This window comes from Aquarana catesbeiana, linkage group LG03 (assembly GCF_042186555.1).
Source record: "Aquarana catesbeiana isolate 2022-GZ linkage group LG03, ASM4218655v1, whole genome shotgun sequence".
Classification (NCBI taxonomy): Eukaryota; Metazoa; Chordata; class Amphibia; order Anura; family Ranidae; genus Aquarana; species Aquarana catesbeiana.
Genome location: NC_133326.1, coordinates 123,996,780 through 124,020,569, shown reverse-complemented (window position 1 = coordinate 124,020,569; position 23,790 = coordinate 123,996,780). Strand labels below are relative to the sequence as shown.

At 41.5% G+C, this 23,790-nt stretch overlaps 1 protein-coding gene across 12 annotated transcripts in view; it reads left to right on the top strand.

Annotated features, from left to right (window-relative positions):
- HERC1 (HECT and RLD domain containing E3 ubiquitin protein ligase family member 1) overlaps window positions 1-19,337 on the top strand; it is a 253,741-nt gene extending 234,404 nt beyond the window's left edge. For all 12 annotated transcript variants that reach the window (XM_073619149.1, XM_073619158.1, XM_073619159.1 and 9 more), the window contains 12 exons: window positions 2,331-2,453; window positions 3,575-3,677; window positions 3,868-4,037; window positions 5,899-6,037; window positions 7,903-8,072; window positions 8,461-8,630; window positions 8,743-8,908; window positions 11,296-11,372; window positions 11,601-11,853; window positions 13,143-13,295; window positions 15,483-15,788; window positions 18,754-19,337. In XM_073619149.1, coding sequence (XP_073475250.1) covers window positions 2,331-2,453; window positions 3,575-3,677; window positions 3,868-4,037; window positions 5,899-6,037; window positions 7,903-8,072; window positions 8,461-8,630; window positions 8,743-8,908; window positions 11,296-11,372; window positions 11,601-11,853; window positions 13,143-13,295; window positions 15,483-15,788; window positions 18,754-18,939 — 2,016 coding nt within the window. In that variant the 3' untranslated portion in view covers window positions 18,940-19,337. The remainder of the gene's footprint in view (window positions 1-2,330; window positions 2,454-3,574; window positions 3,678-3,867; window positions 4,038-5,898; window positions 6,038-7,902; window positions 8,073-8,460; window positions 8,631-8,742; window positions 8,909-11,295; window positions 11,373-11,600; window positions 11,854-13,142; window positions 13,296-15,482; window positions 15,789-18,753) is intronic.
- The last annotated feature ends 4,453 nt before the right edge of the window (window positions 19,338-23,790 follow it).

Here is a 23,790-nt window from a genome sequence, read left to right as displayed (position 1 = left end):
GTGGGCATCATCCCGGTATAACCCCCGAAAGCCGAGTACGCAGATGTGCGTACGGTCGGCGGGAAGGGGTTAAACAATTTAAAAATTCTTACCAAGCAGTAAAGCTTTTAAACAAGCTATCACACACCTCCAACTGCCTTTAACGTGAAGATAGTCTTTCTCAAATATCAACACAAAGAATATAGCTCAGTGATTGGCCCTGCCAGACTCGCTCTCTTCTGAGAAAGTTGAAACTACTAGCTGGAAATTTTTTGGCCAAACAGCAGCTGTGTATCCAGTCAGATGTTTAGAGAAAGCTAGGTTTGTGGAGAAAAAAAATGACATAACTTTTATTTGTGTACAGCATTTCATGACAGCGCAATTGTCAGTTAACCGGTTCCTGTACATATACGAGGGCAGAATGGCTCCCCTGCGTGAAACCCCATACAGGTATCGCGATCGTGTGCACGAGCGTCAGCACGGGGATTTCTGTGTGTAAACACACAAATACCTGTGCTGTCAGAGGAGAGGAGACATGTTGTTCGTTCCTACTGTGTAGGAACAGCAAAATGTCTCCTCGTCCTATCCCCATACAGTTAGAAACACTCACGAGGGAACACATTTAACCCCTTGATCACCCCCTAGTGTTAACCCCTTCCCTACCAGTGTCCTTTACACAGTAATAGCACTGATCGCTGTATAAATGTCAATGGTTCCAAAAATGTGTCAAAAGTGTCCGGTCTGTCTGCCGCAATGTCGCAATACCGCTAAAAATCGCAGATCACCACCATTACCAGTAAAATAAAATAAAAATGCTATAAATCTTTCCCATTGTTTGTAGACGCTATAACTTTTGCGCAAACCAATCAATATACGCTTATTGCGATTTTTGGTTTTGTTTTTTTTACCAAAAATATGTTGAATATATATTGGCCTAAACTGATGAAGAAATTTGTTTTTTTTAAAAACATTTTTGGGGATATTTATTATGGCAAAAAGTAAAAAATATTTTTTCTTTTTTTCAAAATTGACTCTTTTTTTTTTTTTGTGTATAGCGCGGAGGTGATCAAATAGCACTAAAAGAAAGCTCTATTTGTATGAAAAAAAGGAGGCAAATTTTGTTTGGGTACAGCATTGCATGACCGTGCAATTACCAGTTAAAGCAACACAGTGACAAATTGTAAAAAGTGCTCTGGTCAGGAAGGGGGTAAAACCTTCCGGGGCTGAAGTGGTTAAAATAACGCAGTGCCGTATCAGAAAAATTGGCCTGGTCACGAAAAGGAGGTAAATCTTCCAGAGGTCAGTTGGTTAACATATATATCCCCTAGTGTTCTAAAGTCTGCTGAAGAAGCAATGTACCGCAAAACGAGTTGGGACCATTGGGATCTCTTTATCTGTACTTTCTACGGACACAGAACCTCCAATTATTGAGGACCATTGTCCTTATGCTTTATTTATTGGTCACATGATATCGACGTTATGCATTGATATAAATGGGCGTCTGGTTTGTTAATAACTTAACACATGGTGTAATAAGGCCCGATACAGGGGAATAGTAAATATATCTCCAGAAATCGTGCTGCTACCACAAAATAACCCTTAATAATAAACAGAATAAGTTGGAGACTCATGCTCAGCCCCAGTACCCAGGCATTCAATTGTCCAATCATATTTAAAAAATCCAGCACCGCAATGTCTCAAAGATAAAACATATGTGACTTTATTAGATCCATCCATAAAAAAAGTCAATACTTGTAATTATTGACGTGTTTCAGCCTCTTATATGGGCCTTAGTCATAAACGCATCAATAATTACAGGTATTGTTTCCTTTTTATGGATGGATCTAATAAAATCGCATGTGTTTTATCTTTGCGACATCGTAGTGCCGTATTTTTTCCTCTTTGATTGGACAATAGTATGTATATACCTGATCATTTGAGATTATCCAATTCATTGTTTTGTATACTATAAAATTTAATGCTTTTTAAAAAAAAATTTTAGCTGTGACTTAATTCCTGAAAAATTGATCACCGAAAAAGCACCTACTGTTTACATTAGAAGGCTAACAGTCTGCCAAGATCTTCTCTCATAGATTAACATGTTTTTTAAAGTGAGTATACCGTATGAGTGTATGATCTGGATACAGGTTCTGTTAAACATTTCAGTGACAATAGTAGATCTTCTATGTGCACTGCAGACTAGTATTTCTTCTGAACTTTGTTGTTAGACTGCTGGCTTGGTAGCAGACGCAGTTCATTTCTCTGTTTGTTGATTATTGCACTTTAGTTTAATTGTAAACTACTCCATATATGCATAAATAACTTCCCACTAAATGTCCGTCTGTCTGCAGGTGGCCTGTGGATTAAATCACACACTAGCTGTGTCTGCTGATGGTTTATTAGTTTGGGCATTTGGAGATGGAGATTATGGAAAACTTGGTTTAGGAAATTCTACTGCCAAATCTTCTCCACAGGTGACTACTCCGTTCTGTACTCCGTTCTGTAGGTTTGTGCTATTATTTTTTTATCTCCCTGTATAGACTGACGTGATGTATGATGTTACATACCAACCAAAAAGTTTGCTTTATTTATTATACTATTGTTTGGCTATATTAAATCATAATTTAAGAAGAAAATGTGCAGTCAAACCCTAAACAGGTGGAATGGCTACGAAATCCTGGTGTGCCTAGTGCAAGCGTATAACTTTTGTTGCCACTGATATGTAAACCTTTCATCCAATTTTTTTTTTTTTTACAGAGAATTTTATATGTTTTCATGTTTCAAGGAAGAATGCACAAAGTGTGATGGTTAACACCATAATAGTACAGAAAATTTATATTGGGGTTAGAGAGCATTAGGATAAGCACAATGTGAAGCAGATAAGTGTGGTGGGGGGTGATATGACACAGAAACCTTGGAGCATGACAATGTTAGTGTAACCTGGCAGGTTAAGAGGACAACTGCCAGCCGTGATTTAGAATAAAGCAGTACAATATACTGAGATCATATGCATTGAGGTTATAAAGATGGGATATTTTCTATGTTGTAGGAATGTACAGCATTTGACGTTTGTTCCTGTTGCTAGTAGCAAGTGAAAGGAAAATAGGATCAAGTGCAGACCAAGAGGATTCCAGCTGAGGAGAGAAAGGATTAGTGGAGAAGAGCAGAGTAATGAAGAGAGATGGGAGAGAGAAAAGTGGAAAAGGGCAGGGGTTAAGAGGGAGGACAAGGAGACCTGTGCATTTCGGACACCCTTCTTCCAATTTTTTAAATCCAATATTGAAATTCAAAAGCATAAGGCTGGGACACATGTTGGGGTAGTAGTCCTTCATGGCTTGGTAGACTTGCTCTTTCAGCAAGTGCAGGGTAAATGGTCCAGACATCAAGGCCAGCCCTCTTGCATGTGTAATGAGGCATTTTAGCACTATAGCAGACCTGTGGTTTAGGGGGCCAAGTCTGGTGCCAAACACCCCATTTTAGTGTCCATTTGAATACAACTAGTAGTAAACATAATTCATCATAGGGGGCTCCAACCTTTGGGCTTTGAAATCAAGAATCTTTGCATTAATTCCTGTTTTGTTCTTTTACTTCATAGAAAGTGGATATTCTGTGTGGCATTGGCATCAAGAAGGTGGCTTGTGGGACACAGTTCTCAGTTGCGCTGACTAAAGACGGTCACGTTTACACCTTTGGACAAGGTAGGTGCCATGAAGCTTGCTATTTTTCTAAATAGTGTGTTGTAAATAGCAATCTCCTTTCCTCTCATGCTTTTTTTCATAATCGCTTTGCCCTACTTTCCTTTTTCATGTTTATATTCGCTGTGATGTACACAATATCGTATTCTCCTTTTTAATACAATCCTTTCCTGTACTTATGTTGCCCTCCCAGACCGCTTGATTGGCTTACCTGAGGGTCGAGCTCGAAATCACAATCGTCCTCAGTTGGTTCCTGGCCTTTTGGGCATTTTCATTGAGGACATTGCAGTGGGAGCGGAACACACACTGGCTCTCTCCTCCTCTGGGGAAGTGTATGCATGGGGAAGTAACTCTGAGGGGCAGGTTGGTGTTCACATCTACATGCACTTGGTGAATTGGCACCATCTTGAATGCACTTTGTTTGAACCAAAAAAAAAAAAAATGACCAAATTACAAAAGGTAAAGATGGTCAGTCATGAAAACTAAGGAAAGAAGAGTTTTTATTGATATCCATGTATAGGCTTATATATTAATCAGAATAAAGTGGTAAAAATGTAATATGTCATCTAATTGTAGTTAAGCATTGGAAAGATAACGGTTATGAATAATTGCACTTTGCACATTTTTTTCCATATTTATGGAAAAGTATACTGTATTTCCAGTAAGCACATATTTTAAGTCATTATTGCAGTTTTTGTTGAAAGTGGCTTTAACTGCTTTACAAGCTTACTCTTCCATATTTTGTTGTATCAAATACAGTGATTTTCAGATTTGCCACTAGAGGGAGCTCTGTATTTCGCTCTGCTTCCCTGTTTGGTACCTGTTGAGATAAGATATAAGCCACAAGGTAGTGGGTTGTTTACATATCAGTAAGCTGACTGATAGACTTGCATCATGGGAAGAAGCAGTAAAGCAAAAGTATTATGTATGAGCATGTATGGTCGTCCACACACATACATTTATAATTACAAACTATTCATATAAGCAACATTTTTACAAATATGCATCATTAGCTTTTTTTAAATTAAGCTGATCTCTAATACATGCATGCTGGTTGTACTATGTAAGACGTAATCTAATGCAGGGATCAGAATAATTGAAAAGAAAACCTGCACAATGATGGTTTCTTCAGACAAAATTAACTGTCGTACATCAGCACATGGTCCCACCTCTAGGGCCACGCCTCTGACATGTTTCACCCACTGGGCTCAGTCTTGGACAATCCTCTGATTGGGCCCATCAGGTGTAACGTGTCAGAGGAGTGGTCCCGGGGGTAGGACTATGTGCTGAAGCTTGTCAGCAGATAAGACAAGTTTGCTTGTGTATGCCTTAATCAGTGTGCAGCTTTTCCTTTTTCCTTTTTTTTTTTTTTTTTTAACTATGTTGAGCCATGTGTGGGGGAGTGATGGACTCCAGTCCAGCTCCTGATTCCAGCGTATGAAGGGAGCCCTTGAAAGGTTGGAGCTGTGCACTTTTCCTTGACTCTACAAACTGTAACTTTATGCAGTTTGATTCAGCATTACCCTTCTTTATAGCGAAATCCAGGCAAAAGTATATTTTCAGTAATATCCACCACATATACAGTATATGTTTCCTTAGTGTTATAGATGCAAGCATTATCCATGTGCACAATCAACAACCTTCCCCTTGAAACCCTTGTAATGGTACTCCATCTGTGCGTGACTACAGGGAAAAATGGCTGCTGAAGTTCTTCTTCCTTATACTCCTGTAGTCTATGATGAGCAGAAGATTGATTCAAGGATAACTAAACCCAAGAGTAAAAATTGAATTTCTATCTTGTCCATTGAGGGACATAGGAATTCAGATACAGTTAGGGTATTAGTCCATAAAGATGATCCGCACAACCACTATTGCTCTAAAATTTTGTTTGTTCAGGAAACCACCGTGTACACACAGAGGCAATCAGTTGACGTGTTTCAGCCTACACGGCTTTAATCATAATAGTTAGATACAGATACAAGATAAAGTTAGGATAAACGGTTGCCTACAGGGGGACTGCACACTGGCCAGCAAAAAAATCCTAGACCAGTCCAAGAGCAAGAAATAGTTTTTCGTACTCACTGTAAATTCCAATTCAGGAAGCTGATACCAAGACCGATCCATTTCTTCTAGTGCTATGTAAGAATACACGAATGCTTTTGTTTTTTTAATGAATGCATAACTGGATTCATTTTTTCTTCATGTGTTTGTTTTTTGTTCTCAGCTTGGCCTTGGTCACACTAATCATGTACGGGAGCCTACACTGGTTACAGCCCTACAAGGGAAAAACATTCGTCAGATCTCAGCAGGACGGTGCCATAGTGCAGCATGGACAGCAACTCCTGTCCCTCCAAGAGCCCCAGGTGACTTTGCTACTCACCCGTGTTTGCCCATCCTAATTCTTACATCAGTATTATGTTCTAGTTTAACCACTTGACCTCCGGAAGATACAGCACTGCGTTATTTTAACTGACAGTTGCGCGGTCATGCTGCGCTGTACCCAAATAAAATTTGTCATTTTCTTCCCCACATATAGAGATTGTTTTTGGTGGTGTTTGATCACCACTGCGTTTATTTTTAGCACTATAAACTGAAGTAAAACTTCTATAGGGCAGTCAGAAAGTGGTTAAAGGGGCTGTAAAGGTAGAATGTGTTTTATTTTAATGCATTTTATTCTATTAAGATAAAAAGCTTTCTGTGTGCAGCAGCCCCCCTAACACTTACCTGAGGTCCCTCTCTGTCCAGCGATGTCCACAGATGTCCAATCCGCCTGAGATTCTCCCTCCTAATTGGCTGAGACACAGCAGCCATTGGCCGTCACTGCTGTCAGCTAGCCAATCGGGGGAGATAGGGGGCCGGGTCAGGGCTGTAACTCGGCGCGGGTGCCCCCATAGCATACTGCTTGCTGTGGGGGGACTGAGGGGCCAGGATAACAGGAGAGGGACCCGAGAAGAGGAGTATCCGGGCTGCTCTGTGCAAATCCACTGCAACAGAGCAGGTGAGTATAACATGTTTGTTATCTTTATAGGGGAAAAAACGAGACTTTACAATCACTTTAAAGTGGGAGTCCGGCGACCAATCTTCTTTTTTTTTCTTTGATCATTGTTTCCACATTGAATCTTGGGAAGCCTGACACTAAGCTCCCAGGAGACAGTGCGGCGCCGGGGAAAGGCAATAAACATGCCTACTCCCATGGGAGGAGAGACAGGAAGTGCCACAATAAAGTACAATATAAAGGTAATTACAGCGATAAAAAAAATGTTTGTGCGGCATTTGAACATCTATGCAATTAACTGAAGGGGGTAAGATTACGTTAAAAATTTGAGTGGAGACCCGCTTTAAAGAGTAACTCCAGTTTGTTTTTTTTTGTTTTTTTTTGTTAAGACAGCAGCAACATATATACTGTAGCTGGTGACTCTTCAAAATCAGGTGCTTACCAGTGCCTGGGGTCCAACGTTTTCAGCAGCCGCTTCTTACTGCTGTGGGTCACCGGCATTGCCTTCTTGGATGTGGGAGGTGGCTTTGGCTTTCTGATGCAGTGGCTAAAGGACAGAATCTGACATATTGCACCAAGACCCAGTTAGGCCAAGCTAGGCCACTGCCCTACTGTCTAAGATACCACAAAATAAAAGTAAGAATGATTAGAGCTGCCAATATCTCTAGCAAGAAGACAGATCTAAGGCAGGCCACAGATTATGCAATTTTCTTTCCTTCCACCATGGGTGGAAGAAAAGAAAATGACTTGGTTCCTCCATCAATTCAGTCGGTGTTGATGGGGGGGGGGGGGGGGTTTCCTCCTGCAACGCTATTGTGTTCTGCGGGTGGGGAGCCTTCTCTGCTGGCAGAACTCAATGATTAGTGTTGCTGGCCCTAATTGTTTGGGAAAAACTTGACAGGCTGGTTGTATCTCTCAATTGACTTGTGTAGAACCAGGATGCCCATATGAGGATAGAAATGCAGTTGGTCCCTACTGAACTGTACAAATTTCGATCCATGTATGGCCAGCTTAAGTGTCACTAGAATGAACTGGGTAATTTTGATGTACAGTTAACATATTGATTAGAAGGTTGGAGTTTACAGAATTCCTTCACACATGATAAATTCTCTGCATAGGTGTTTGCTAATTTTCTTTACCTCAAGGAACAGGAAGGAAAAAGTGTAAACTCTCTTGCACAGAACGAGAACCTGAATTCTGCATAAATGATGAATGATTGGGTTGTATTTGCAGGTGTTTCTGTGCCATTACAGTTGGGTCTCCCTGATGTCGTCCCTCCACAATACAGCTCTCTCAAAGAGATCTGCACCCACACAGTTCGTACCAGGTTACGTCTCCTCTACCATTTCTCTGATCTCATGTATTCATCCTGGAGACTACTGAACCTCAGCCCTAATAACCAGGTATTAAGACCATCTCTGCCATCTTCCCTCTCCTTTATTTTCATGTTTCTTAGTTAGAACCATTTATTTGTATTGAACATGCACCCATATGAGGATGGCCGTATGTTATGAATTTCTCTGGATTCCTTGTGAAAGTGTGTTTGAATAACCGTTCTAACTAAAAAGAGACCTGCCCTGATTAGGTAATTTTTTTATATCAATAAATGGGTGACAACAACTGTACTCTGGGGTCTATGTATTTCATGATGAGCTCCCTGCCCTAACAGCTGTTGGGAGCAAGTGCCCTTATTCTAAAATCCTCTTTGTGAGTCTCCAATAGTCCTTCAATGGGTAAACCTTGTGCTGCTTCCTTTCTGTATCTGATTGTTATGTTTGTTTATCTTTGCAGAGTAGTACATCCCACTACAATGCAGGAACATGGGGTATTGTGCAGGGTCAGCTCAGGCCATTGCTGGCTCCAAGAGTCTATACACTTCCCATGGTACGATCTATTGGTAAGACAATGGTTCAAGGGAAGAACTACGGACCTCAGATTACTGTAAAGAGAATCTCCACCAGGTTAGTCATATTACTGTGGGCTTTCTGCAATGTCCCTTCTGACAATTATTTATTTACTTTGAATATACTTTTATATCCAACCAATGTCTTTTTTTTATTGTCCATCTGACAGGGGTAGGAAGTGTAAACCCATATTTGTGCAGATTGCCCGCCAGGTAGTGAAGCTGAATGCATCTGACTTGCGTCTTCCCTCACGGGCTTGGAAAGTGAAGCTTGTAGGCGAGGGAGCAGATGATGCTGGAGGGGTGTTTGATGATACAATAACTGAGATGTGTCAGGTGAGCTTTCTTCTAACAGACCTTCATTAATGTTACATCTACTTGTGTGCTTGGTTTCCAGCATGTAGAATACGTTCTGTGTAATACACGGAATTTAATAAAATCAATATTTAAAGGACTATTCGCACTAATTTTGATCTCTCTCCTCACAAACCCTATACTGAAATACTTCTATCTGTTTGATCTACACAGTTTTAGGTGAATCTAAACTCAGCATTTTGGTCACTTTAAATTATTTCTCAAAACATTAGAGAGGCTAAGCAGGCATGAAAGATCTGCAGCTCGCCATGTGAACTGGAGCTGCACTGGTGCAACTAACAAATTTCTGGAGAATGGGAAAAAGAAATACGTTATAACCAAATCCACCTTTCTCTTTCGTTCATTGACAGACACAGCGCTCCATTATTCAGAACCATAGAGTTATATTGCCCCCTACAGGAGTAGGACACTAGGCAGAAAAAAAGACTTAGCTACGCCTATGGGCAGTCCTAGGTGATATACACCCCCCCTCTGCTATAGTCCTTCAGTTTAGTAACAAGCAGTATCAGAAGCATCAAAACTCATTAGAGGGGTGGGTGCTGTGTCTGTCAATGAACTCAGAGAAATGGATTTTACGGTAAGTCAAAAATCCCATTTTCTCTTTTGTTCATTGACAGACACAGCCCTCCATTATTCAGAACCATAGGGACGTCCCAAAGCAGTGCCAAACATGAGGGGTGGGAAAACGAAAAAAGAGCCAACCAGGTAACAGGACCTAAACACAGAACTGGAGCCCAACCTGAACAATATACCACTAAGAGAGATAAGCTCCTAAACAGCAGCCCACAACACCTTGCGGCCAAAATAAGCATCTTCAGATGCCAGCACATCCACGTTATAGAATTTTGCGAAAATGTACATCGACGACCAAGTGACCTCCTTGCAAACCAGTGCAGCTAACGCCTGATGATGGAAGGCCCAAGAAGCAGTAAGCAGCCAAGTAGAATGCGCCGTAACAGGGAAAGGAGGAACCCAACCCCTGATAGAATAGCTCAGAGTCATCGTCTGTCTGATCCATCTAGAAAGGTCGCAGAAGAAGCAGACAGCCCCTTTTTTGACCCGTCCATGATCACAAACAGTGAGTCTGATCTCTGAACAGACCCTGTGACTGCCAAATATACCTGAATCACCCAAACACATCCATGGCATGTAAGGTAAATCCCTCAGGACATTTTGACCTGGGACACAGGGAAGGCAATACAATGTCCTTAGTCAAAAGGAATCAGAGGAGGGAACCACGGACAAGGGAGAAGAACCACTTCATCTTTGTGGATTACCAGGTAAGAAGTATGACATGGTAACGCCTACAGTTCTGACACTGCAAGCAGAGGTGATAGCAACCAAAAAACCTTCTGGGACAGAGCAAGCAGAGGAACCTCCCGAATATTTTCAAAGGGAGGCTCCTGTCCCAGGAGGCTCCTGTCATATATGGGGCAATATAACCCTATGGTTCTGAATAATGGAGCGCTGTATCTGTCAATAAACTCAGAGAAATGGATTTTAGGGTAAGTCAAAAATACCATTTTTCTTACAATAATATGAAACTGGTAATTGCTGAGGTCAAGCAAGAACTTCACATCCTATAATAAACAAATGTGATTGTACATTGCAACATTTTTGTCCTACCAATTTTGTATTCCTTATACAGCTGTCAGCAATAAGTCATGTTTTTATATATTTTTTCTTTTTTTATTGTAATCCTTTGTTCTTAAAGTAGTGAGCCATTTTAGGCATACAAAAAAGAAAGGGGAGCATAAAAGGGCTTCATTATTCCAGCTAATAAGCTAATACTCAATATATGTAGCCAGTTTCAATATACATTAAGGCTGGCCATAGATGATCCGATTTTCTTTCCTTCCACCACGGGTGGAAGGAAAGAAAATTGTTTGATTTACACACTCGGTGTTGATGGGGGAATGCCTCCCACTGCACTATTTTATCTTGCCAGCGGGGGCATGGTGAGCATTCCTGGCTGGCAGAATACCTTAGCCGCTGGCCGTAACCGTATGTAGAAAAATCCAACATGCTAGTCGTACCTAAGTTAATTGATTGATCAACTTTGGTACAAGCAGCATACTTGGTTCCCCAGCAGGGACCGGCGGGTATTCAAACCATCTATGGCTGGCTTAAGTAAACAACATAAATATACATCATAAGTGATATATGTATAAATAAATTCCACTGACGAAAACCGGAGTCTGTCATTGTCATGGTCATGAATGTTTAGCATTGCTTATAGAACAGAAGTAAAAGAAAAATAGGTAGGAAATGGTAGAAAACATACTGGTTTTTAATGCTTCTTGGTGTGCCTTTTATTTTTTATGTTTTCTGCTGCTGTCCTTTACTAGGAGCTGGAAACAGGAGTGGTTGATCTCCTCATTCCTTCACCAAATGCAACTGCTGAAGTGGGCTATAACAGGGACAGGTATGCACAACCATTTTACTGTTATTACGTGTATTTTATTGTTTTTTCTAGTGAATGTCAAACGGGAACCCATGATTTTTAAGTACTCTCCACTGTTGTTTATCCCAGCTGATTAGTAAATGTATTATAAATTTGTTCATCTCACTGTTCTGTCTGAAAATACTAATATACTAAAAACCTACTATGTGGAAATTCTGGGTATAATACTGCTGGTGTTTCTATCTTCAGGTTCTTGTTTAACCCCTCTGCTGGATTAGATGAACACCTTATGCAGTTCAAGTTTCTGGGTATCCTAATGGGTGTGGCTATCCGCACCAAGAAGCCGCTTGATTTGCACTTGGCCCCCCTGGTCTGGAAGCAGCTGTGCTGTATCCCACTAACACTGGAGGACCTGGAGGAGGTTGATCTGCTCTATGTGCAGACTCTCAATAGCATTCTTCACATTGAAGACAGTGGCATCACAGAGGAGACCTTCCATGAGGTATCTGCCATCATGGCACACTTTATTGGGACTTACAGAACTGTCACATAAGATCTTTGCTTGTTATTGTGTTCTACAGTATTCTAATGGATGGGAAATTAAATAGAATAATACCCTCAGAGACACAAACTCAATGTTCCACTATGCAGTAAGCTGCTGAAAAAGTGGAGTAACCCATAGAAGCCAATCAGTATCCATCTTGTACTGATCTGAGGTCAGCAGAGTGAAATTGGATTGGTTGCTGCACATATGAATAAGATTCTTTTTTTTTATTAAGGTCAATAGTGCATAGATGTAGCAGTGATTTGATTTATAAAGAATTGTACATTTTTAGTGATGATTGGAGGGAATCCTACATTACAGAAATCTTATATACAGAGTAGGGGTCGACCATTATCATTTTTTCAGGGGCGTTACTGATTTTTCGGCTGCCTTAAAGGCTGATAGCCGATATTGGGTGCCAATTTTTTTGTAGATTTAAAGTTTATTTTTACACTGTCCTCTTTTTTTTTTTTGCATCACTTTTATTGCTGTCACAAGGAATGTAAACATCCCTTGTGACAGTAATAGGCATGTGACAGGTACTCCTTTATGGAGGGATCTGGAGTGTCTATAAGACCCCAAACCCCTCCTTTGCAGATCAGCATTTTTGAATACTTTCTATTTTAAAAAACTGGGGCCTTTAGGATGAGAATAATCCAGAAGTGATGTCATGACATAGCTTCCGGGTTACTAGATTCGAACAAAGCAATCGGCTTTGTTCGGGTCTCTGGCCAGCCGGTGGACGTGCTGGCTGGTCGCTTGGGCCTCACGGTGGGATGGGAGACCCGTTGAGTGGCGGGAGGGGGACAACGTCCCCTCCCACTACTTGTGATAATGGGCGAGTGGCTGCATAGCCGAATCGGTTGTTGTTACAAGAAAGCCAACCATCCGCTCCAAAGAATGGTACCGAGGTGATGCCTGCAGCTGCAGGCATCACTCCAGTAGAACCACTTGAAGCAATATCGGTAAGTGTGTTGTTTTTTTTTTTGTTTTGTTTTTTTTACCGATACTGGTTCTTCAAAAAAAGTGAATATTGTCCGTGCCGATAATCGGTCGACCCCCTAATACAGAGCCATTCTGGCCCAGAGGTATATTCTTTCCTTCTGCTTCCTTCTATAAACACACATAGCCGAACTTCATAACTGAATGTAACTGCAGCCAGTGAGTTCTCATCATGCTGATTGTGGACAAGGAATAAGGTAAGGACATGGAATTTAAACACTACCATTATTTGTGTTGTTCTTCAGATGATCCCTCTCGATTCCTTTGTGGGTCAAAGTGCTGATGGAAAAATGGTGCCCATTATTCCTGGAGGGAACAGTATCCCTCTGACTTTCTCTAACCGCAAGGAGTATGTGGAGAGAGCTATAGATTACAGACTGCATGAGATGGACCGACAGGTGAGGAGCCAGTAAAACTTATAATGGAAACATTTTTTTTACCTTTTAGTGTGATTCTTGGAATGGTATATGCTGTACTCCAGGTCTTTCACGCAAAAGCTCATAATTGCACACAGCTGCACTTAGGTGCCTTGTAGTGTATTTTATCACAAGCAGACCCATTGTACCTAGGTCTGTAAAGAGCTGTGCAGTATAATGGCACTGTGTATGACAATGTTCATTCATTGAAATACTTATTTTTTTACCCGTGCTAGGAAAATCCACTCTCTGCTATTGTTGATCAGTGATTAAAAAATAAAATATCAAACCAAAAAAATTAAACAAAAAAAATCCTATAAACAATTATTATGAGGGCTACAACTATGATAAGGTTCTACACCCTCAAGTTAGTATACAATATCAAAGCACTGCCTATTTCAAATAAATACAGTGTGTGCTAAACATAAAAGTTCATGCATAATCGGTGTCCCGGTTCATCTTAATTATACTACACAAACCTATCAATGGTGCAATCTTTAGTGGTGCTGCACCATTTCCATCTAAAATTGGTGCAGAAAATGTGCTCTCCTCCTGTGTTCCCACACTCGCCAACAGCTGTGGACATATGAAATAAAGAGTCATAAGCGCTTGGATTGCTGGTGCTTTGGTATTGCTGGGACCTGTATTCATTCTCTGTAATCGCTTCTTCAATATAGCAACAGGGCTGAAATGTTGGTGTACTCTCACTTGCAAAAGGAATGGCAAGGGGGGCCCAAATAGTGTGATTCCATTTTATTAAAATTTCACACAAAATTTGTTACACTCACTTAAAAGCAGAAGTAAAAAAGGACAGGATTGCCGGACCGGAAGTACCGCGTCACCATGCGTTTCACCAGCTGAAAATGACGTTGCAAAAGTCTCCACCTTGCCGCTTTTCACCCCTCCCACTGGACGTCTTCAGAAGTTTCTGAAGATGCCCAGTGGGAGGGATGAAATTCATCAAGGTGGAAACCATCTGTGATGTCATATCCGGTCAGTGGAACGCACATCAATGTGGTAGTTCCAATTTAGTAATCCTGTCCTTTTTTACTTCTGATTTTAAGTGAGTGTCATCATATAAATAGTGCAATCATATAAATAGATCCTCCGTGTCAAACAAGAATTTAACTTTTACAAGTCAGAATATACTGCTTATAGTATACAGGTTTTTAGCCATCATGTTCTTATAGTGATAACCTGGTACTTAATGCAGAACTACAGCTTGGCTCAATGTAAGTATCTACATCTAATATCTATTAGGCCACTGGGTTTGTTGAAAATCACTATAATAGACCTTGCTTCCTACAGTGCTAGCCGTGATCATCCTTGTATTTTTTTTTTTAATACAAGGCATCCCCTGATTGGACAAGGTAACAGGGAGGGGCAGAGGACATCACAAATCTCTACCTTGTCCAGTCAAAGAGCTCCTTGTATTCATTGAAATAATTACAAGGCATTCTCTGAATGGTGGTAGTGCCATTGAAAATCACGGCTATCACTGTATGTATCGCAGATTGCTACAATAGTTTTTAGTATACCCAGCGGCCTTCTGGATATCATATAATGAACATTTACATCAGGCCCAGCTGGAATGTATGTTTGTAAAAAAGATAATTCCTGGAGTTCTGCTTTAAGCTGCCACCCCTTGCATATGTCAATCGGTTCCCAAGTATGTAGAAGCAGAGTACGTGTTGCCTTGAATATGGACAGACATGGCATCCTTATGTCAGATCAGCATAACTCGCCTCTGTTTTTACCTGAGTAGCTTATGCTTTAACAGGATTCTGACCTCCTGTGGAAAATGTTTGTTCCCTGGTTGTTCAACATTTTTTGAGTAATTGTCCTGAAACAACCATCCTTACCTGCATACTTGTTTAGAGTTAGTGACTTAGAAAGTTCTAAAGCCAATGGTGGTTTGACAGCCAGGGATCTAGTATTTTCAGGGGAGGTAAGCAGTGGCAGGTTTCCCCAGTACTAGTTTCCCTTACTGCTAAGCAAATTTGTTTACTCATTACAGTTGTTATCTGCAATGTAGGCAAATCTCCATCTCTGTGGTGGTGTTACCCACCTATAGAAATCACTGTGGGGAAGATTTTGTAATACTTTAGTTATTTTTTTTTTGTGTTCAGGGTGATTTCAGAAATGTAATAGACTTTTTGATTTTGTCAGGTCGCAGCAGTGAGAGAGGGCATGTCATGGATTGTGCCAGTTCCCCTGCTCTCTCTCCTCACTGCCAGACAGCTAGAGCAAATGGTATGCGGCATGCCAGAGATCTCTGTGGACGTCCTGAAGAAGGTAGTGCGGTACCGAGAAGTGGATGAACAACACCAGTTGGTGCAGTGGTTCTGGCAGACTCTGGATGAGTTCTCCAATGAGGAGCGGGTCCTTTTCATGAGATTTGTTTCTGGAAGATCCAGGCTTCCAGCCAACACCGCAGACATCTCACAGCGTTTCCAGATCATGAAGGTTGATCGGGTGAGTAAAATATTTAGGATTTTATTAATGAGAAATTTTAGATAAAGTATCAAACAGACACCCTACGCAAGCCCTGTTCAATTTTTATTAGACCTCCAGTGGTCTCGTCCCTCACCGGTAGCATCTTCTCTGTGCCAGTTGTCGGCCATCTTTATTGGCTGGCGCAGGATAACGTTACTCCTGTGCATGCACAGGCGCTAGTAATCCAGGCACACAGAGTTCAGGCCCGCTGATGTAAGCTGAACTGCATGTGAGCAGCTCAGTTTACAGTCCGGGAATTGCTGTGAACAGGTAGGTAAGTGTAGTTTATTACAGAAGAGACATTACATGTGTCTCCTGCAATAAAAAGCTGAATACTCAGAAAACTTTAGTTCTGCTTTAATATTGGAGCAAGAGTTACAGCTTCTGCTAAACAGTTACTCTTAAGAATAATCAGAAGAATTGTGCCAGTGTAAAGCATTCTTTCAAGATGTCACATTTCTGTGCATTTTTATTATTAGAGTGTGTAGAAAAATGAAGCAATATTATGCAGACAAAAGCGCACCTAAACTGTTCGCAGGGTTCTAGTACCCAACATTTGTAAGTGGTCCAAACATGACAAATTCTTTTGTTTTCTTAGTTCCCTGCCTGTACCCCAATACCATGTGTTTGCTCAAAGTATTGTCAGAAAATAGTAGAGTGAATCTCAAGGTATGTGTGCTCCAGGGATAGAGAGAAGTTTTGTATATCATTAGGTTATCCTTTTAGGCTGGCCATACACTAATCAAAATTCAGCAGCTTATTCTGCAGGGACCAGCAGAATTTTGATCAACGTGTGACAGTCCACGCTAATCAACTTTTGTTGGAGACTTGTTGGTCAATTTTTATCAATCTGCAGCTGCTTATCGGTGTATTCCTAAAGCTGATGGTGCAACTGTCCAAATACTATGTACCAATGGGGAAGATTCCTCTATCTACCTCATTTGATGGGGATAGAGGAACCTGTTAGTCTTTTTTTTTTTTTTTTTGTTCAGTGTATGGGCAGCTTTGGTCTTCAGTTTTGTTTTTCGTTAACTTGTAGAGGCCGTCACATTTTGCTTCCTGTACTGAACTGAAGTTGTTTAAATGAAACTCCAGCTTTTTTTTTTTTTTTTTTTTTACTTTTCTTTACAAAACTACAAAGCTAAGGTTTATAACCTATGACAAGGAAAGTTTCGATTTTTTTTTTTTTTTTTTTTAAGCTCCACGGTGAAGTGAAACACACTAACAAAACTTAACAGGTACATCAAAAAAGGGTATACACATGGTCCTCCTCTGAAGAGAAAAGACTATGGCCCTGATCCTCCGGGATGCAAGGCTCTTGACAGGGACAGCCAGGCGGACCCCTTTCTTCTGGAGGCCTGGCGAAGCAGGCCTACTCAAGTACTAGGGGGGATTCCCCAATGGGAGGGGGACAACCTGACCAAAAGGCCATGTGCCCTCCTCCCCAAGACTTTTCAGGGCAAATCTGAGGACCCAAACACTACTAGTCTGGGTAATTGCCAAAACTGTGTACATGCAAAAAAAATAAAAGGCTAACACACATAGAAGGGAGGTGGAGAAAGTGCTTTGGTGCCAATGTGAGGTACAATAGGGGGCCATTCAACCAGGAATAAAAATTCCTTCGGTCCTAGCCAAAAGGCCCGTCCCAGGAGGCAGGTGCAAAAAAAGTGTGCAATAATGCAATTATTTTGGAGCCATAATAAACTCAAGTGAGCGCCCCCACATGAGAATTTCTGGCACCCCTGGACTGTCACTCCAGAGGCACATACACCATGGACTTCTCTCAGCCTGGCCCCTGACCAAACCAGTGCACCACCATCCCTACCAAGAAGACATTAGAACTTGGGAAGCTTAGGGAGAGCTTTGCCTTCAACCTGATGACTAATCTTGTGCACCAGCCCAGAATCAACCTGGGAGGAAAAAGGTCCTCTCACCATTCCCGCCTAATTACAACAGGCCAGATACTAGACTGCGCCTAAACCCCCCCTCCCCCCCCAACCTTACCATAGATGGTACTCCGTTCTCTCTCCCCAAAACTGATAAGAACATATTCTACACTTGATCTTAACCTGTGACAGTTTTATGGGTATCTGCTATCCATTGGTGAGGTTGTTCCTCTATTTTAATCCCAGTGACAGTGGTCATTACCTAACAGAAGGTTATGGTAACAATACAAAAAAACTAGTCCGTTCCACAGTATTGGCTTCCACTTTAATGGCTGTGTGAATTTAAAATTTTAGGTTAAAGTGACACTAAAGGTTTTTTTTTTTTTTTTTTAAATAACAAACATGTCATACTTGCCTCCACTGTGCAGCTCGTTTTGCACAGAGTGGCCCCGATCCTGGTCCTCTGGGTTCCCTCGGTGGCTGTCTTGGCTCCTCCCCGCATCAGATAACCCCCTGGGAGAAGCACTCTCCCGGGGGGGGGTTACCATGCGGGCGCGCTCCCAAGTCCAGCATTCGGCGTCCGAGCCCCCGGGGGCCACGTCATTGGATTTGATTGACAGTAGCGGGAACCAATGGCTGCACTCCTATCAATCTATCCAATAAACAGCCGCGAACCCCCTAGCAGAGATAAGGCGTGTCCCCATGGAACAAGTTTGAGGGTTCAGGTAGGTAAAACGGGAGGGGCGGTCACCGACAGGTGTTTTTTCACCTTAATGCATAAGATGCATTAAGGTGAAAAAACACAAACCTTTACAACCTCTCTAAGGGTTTGGAGTGGAGTGACAGAGAGGAAGATGCTCTGTAACACATCATGGCCATAACACATAGGTGACATGGGGCCACGGCAGAGTGAAACCCTTTTAAGTAGGTGTCCCTGAGTTTTTTTGACTGGCATCAGTAGCTTGTTAACCTTTTCCAGGTGTTGAGGATAATTGTTATTCTTGTTACTCTACTTGTAATATAAGAGAGACATTTACCCTTTTTCTTGCCTTTTGCAGCCTCACGACAGTCTGCCTACCTCACAGACGTGCTTTTTCCAACTACGACTCCCTCCGTACTCGAGTCAGCTTGTGATGGCCGAACGCCTGCGCTATGCAATCAACAACTGCCGATCTATAGATATGGACAATTACATGCTGTCTCGCAACGTGGACAACGCTGAAGGATCAGACACAGACTACTAAGCTTCGCTCGCTCTCCAGCAGTCAAAGGGTTGTTCTTACACCAAGCATTTTACAAAACCTGCAATATTTTCTTTTAATAACAAGAAAAAAAGTTTGTATTTAATTTTCTCCCTACGTTGTAAATTAAAATAAAGTGAACTTGCCCCTCCCTGAATCTAAGAATAAGTTGCATGGAGAGCGGATTTTTTTATTTTTTGAGGAACGGGGAATAGGCCGGGGCCTTGATAACGTTCTCCACATGACCCTGGTCAGTGCTGTACTTGAATATTGTACATTGGTGCACTTAATGTTCACCCCAAGAAGAGTTTTACATGAATATTCCTATTTATTTTGTTTTAATTTGAAAAATGCCTGTGCAGGACTAGTTATGCAGGAAAATAAAAATAGACTGAAGAAGATTGTTGCTGTTTTTGATTGCCTTTACTGCAGATGCTCACATAGGTCATGCATCTGTTGGGATAAGTTCCACACAACCTATATGGGGAAGAGGGGGGACATTGTCATGAGAAATGCTGCTGTCAGCTTGGGGTATACTCAGGAGATAAAGCTCAAGGTCAATTTTTAGAGCTTATTTCACGTCTTTATTTCAACACCAAATGCATATCTTTCCTAAATAGTGAATATCTCACCAGTCTGGAAAACAGCAAATTGTCATAGTTAAATTAGTATGCATGTTCAAAGCCATGGGGTTTCATTGCCCTTAAGTGACTCAGCATTTGGCTATAGCAGACGTGAATGAATGCTGCTGCTTTGGGTGGGGACCCCCTAGGTGCCTACACTTTTTTATTAACATTACAGAGTCACTTTAAAAGTAATGTATAGTGTTTTTGTATATAGTTTTATGTTCCAGACCAAAAAAATAAAAAAAAAAACTTTGAAAACATTTTGTAATTTTTTTTACCGGGTAAAAATTAATTCTTACTTATGAATGTTTGATCTTTATGACCTCCGGACAGTAATCAGACAACCTGAAGGCACTATTCTTGTCTGATGACTGGCAAAGGAAGCCATATGCTGATGGGTTATGCTGCCACCTACAGAAGGAACAAACCTGTAGACTGGACCACAATCAACAATCTAGACTGGACACAATCTAAGTATTGCTGTGTCTCACCATCAAGAGGGTACAGGAGTCCTTATTGCACCAGGAAAGGTTGTTTGTTTCCAGTTATGCATGGTACTGTGGGTCTCCATTTTACCAACGCTGATCCCCCTAAGGGCAATCCCCAAGAAACCAGCTCTTCCCAACTGGTAATTTAAGGACATGGATGAGAGCTTTATGCTAGAATTTGCATCTCAGACCCTACATTGCTGGTGAAGGTTGTCAGGGGAGGGGTCCATGTGTCCCCTGGGCTGCCGGCAGGCAAAACAACATGGCCTCCTGCTGCAGGTATCCTCTGCCTGGAACAGGGACTGCCTTAAGAACTTAATGAGACCTAATCATCTCAGGTTAGGCCCCTCTTCTTCCTTGGCTGATCTGCAGATTCATTAAGTCCTTTCTGGCGCTGATTCCCGATATGAGTTCAAGTGAATAATAATCGCTATCCTGATAAGACTCCTGTCACTTGTTCCACAAATGCTGCTGATCCATTGGATCTGGAGAGTCTGCGGCATTCTTAGCCCTCTGACGATACTGATTGGTTGCCAGGCACAGTTGCTACTGATTTGTCTGCTCCAGTTTTGATAAATCCCCACGCCCCACTATGCAAAATATGGAAATGGATCTGAAAAAAGGTGCATTCATAATACAGCTGTCTGATTGTACAGTATCCTTTTAGATATGAGGTCCTACCTAAACAATACATTGAAATTTTACCGAAATGAGGAGGACTTTACATTACCTAGATCTAAAGCCATTTCTACAATTGGAATGCAATGTGTATTGTGAATTCTGGCATTGTGCTATTGTGTTGCACTAAAGACATTCGTAGCACAGCCCTGTCAGTGCCGATGAGGATGAAGGGTGCAGTTTCTTACTGCTGGGCAGCAGAACAGAAATGCTGTAAACTTGAAGCTTTAACTTGCTCCTTCTCAGTATTTTAGACCTTCCTTTGACCGAAGATAAAATACAGATTACTTATTGTTTAAAAAAAAAAATACATATTACTTAAAACACATTTTTAATCAAGTCCATTAAATAACAAAATCTACAATATCAAAAAGCCTTTTTATAATTAAATATAAAAACGTTAAACCATTCTAATTAATCAGTAGTGAAACAGACCATTATGAGGATCACTGAAATTTGGAATGCGAATGAGGTCCTATTCACATTCTGCTTGCATTAGCATGCATTAGACAGCTCATTAATTTTGAAAGGGCTGATACTGCTGAATACACACCAAACCAGACTGGATCTTTTTTTTAATAACACAACGTATGCAGTACATTGTCTACTTCTATAATAGTGCATTGGGATGTCATTCATAATTAATGGCACCGCAGCATTACCGCCAAGTTGTGGTAATGTTTGTTTTACTACATGGTCCCACAACACAAAGATGTGAATGGGCCCCGAATGATGGATATAAACATAAAATTAGATGACATGCTTAGAGATTTAACATTAGAAAAAAAAAACGCTCATCTGTTTCTATTCTGACCCTATAAGGCAAGGTATCAAAACCTTGTTACGCAATGACACTTTGTTTTTAATCCTTTTTTTAAAGTGGATGTAAAACTCAGACATGAAATACGAAGAAAGCATATCCCTCTATAGTGTGTATTTGTCTCAATCGAGAGCTCTAACTGTCATTTCTCTCTGCTGCTTCATTCCTCTGCTATCAGCATGAATCACCTGTGACAAGTTTTCCTGACACCAAGAGAAAAAAGGTGACATGGGAGGGGATCTCCAGCTGATTAACAGCCTCAGCTTTGTTCCTGTGTGCTGTGTGAAGTGGGGGGGGGGGGGTCCTTCCCTCCAATCAGCTCTCAGACCTCTCCTCACTGAGCTCTTTAAATTGTAATTTCAGGTGTTAGTATTTTTTTTTACTTTTTTTTTTTTTTTGTCGCAGACAAGCTTTATAATTTCTGGACTTTAAACGGATGAAAGGAAGACTGCAGATAAACAGGTACAACTTATGTAGGAGGATTTGTTTCATCTCTGTATAACCTGAGGTCAGTCACTTCACTGGGTATATGGAAGGGTTTACAACCACTTTAATGCAATGAGTGGAGTAGAGTACCATGGCCTTCATTCATGTAACAGTATGGCCTCAAATCTCAACAATAACCAGGTACACCTTTCAGTGGAAAATTTCAACCAAAAATCAGTAATTTCACAAGATGATCATATGACTCCTCCTTTGTAATATTGATATTGTTGGGTTCTATGAGGTGACTCTGAGGATAAAATAATATCATTTAAGGTTTGCATGTGATAGGATAAAGACTGAATATCCGCCCAATTTTTAAGTACATTAATTGTAAATCACGGAGTGATTTTCTTTCCTGCAACCACGGGTTGTTAGTTGTTGCCATAGTTGGTGTTAATGGGGGAATTCCTCCAGTGGAAACATTGTTTTTTCCTGGCGGGGGATGCCGCCCCCGCTGGGAGAACACAGTGATTGTTGCTAGCGGCTTTAATAGCCGCTAGCAATAATCGCATGTAAAATCCGACAGGCTGGTTGCACCCAAGATGATTGATCGGACACCTCGGGTAAATTCAGCCTGCCCATACATGGTTCGAATGGTTCAGCAGGAGCCGGCTGAGATTTGAACCGTTTATGGCCAGCTTAAGTTCCTATTCACACTTGTGTGTTTTGATGCAGCAAAACTCTTGGATGAAAATGCACATCAAGCAGAAATTTCATTCTTTTTAGCATGTTGCATTGATATGCAGTTGTTTTTTTTTTTTTGGGGGGGGGGGGGGTTGTTGCTCACAGCAGGAGCCAAAATATGTTGTAGATCATTTTTCTTAATGTGCATTGCAGTGCGCTGTGAGAAATTTGACAGGCGGTGAAGAGGCAATATATGATGATGCCTCCCTAACGCCTGTTTTAACCCTGTAAATGCTGCACCGATGCGCTGCAACTGCATGCAATGCACACGGTTGTGGGGCATTTGCGGCGTGTCCCCATTCACTTGAAAGGGTCATATAGGCAGTGGTATTGACCACCAAACGCAACAGGGGGGACCATTTTTGCCGCAGACGTGAAGCAAAGCATTGTGACCTTGCCATGTGAACACCTCAGCTGGGGGGGGCTTTAAGAACCGCTTGTTTGAAACACACACCCCCCTCCCCCCACCAGCCGCTAGTCCAAACGAGCCTTTAACCAGAACAAGTAAGCAGACAAGCACTTTTTACCTTGCTATGAAATTCTCCTGAACTGCATACTTCTAGGTATAGCATATTTGTAAACTATGTTTCCACGTGAATTTCTTTGTAAGAAAAATCATTTTCGGTATGAAGATCCATCTAGGGTTACTGCATTGAGGTCTGTTACTATAGAGTGCCTTATGCCGCGTACACACGGTCGGACTTTTCGTCTACAAAAGTCCGACAGCCTGTCCGACAGACTTCCGACGTACCTTCGGCGGACTTGCGGCAGACTTTCTTACGAACGGACTTGCCTACACACGACCACACAAAAGTCCGACGGATTCGTACGTGATGACGTACACCGGACTAAAATAAGGAAGTTCATAGCCAGTAGCCAATAGCTGCCCTAGCATGGGTTTTTGTCCGTCGGACTAGCACACAGACGAGCGGATTTCGGGGTCCGTCGTACTTACGACGTAAAGATTTGAAGCATGTTTCAAATCTAAAGTCCGTCGGATTTGAGGCTAAAAAAGTCCGTTGAAAGTCCGGAGAAGCCCACACACGATCGGATTACCAGCCAGCTTTAGTCC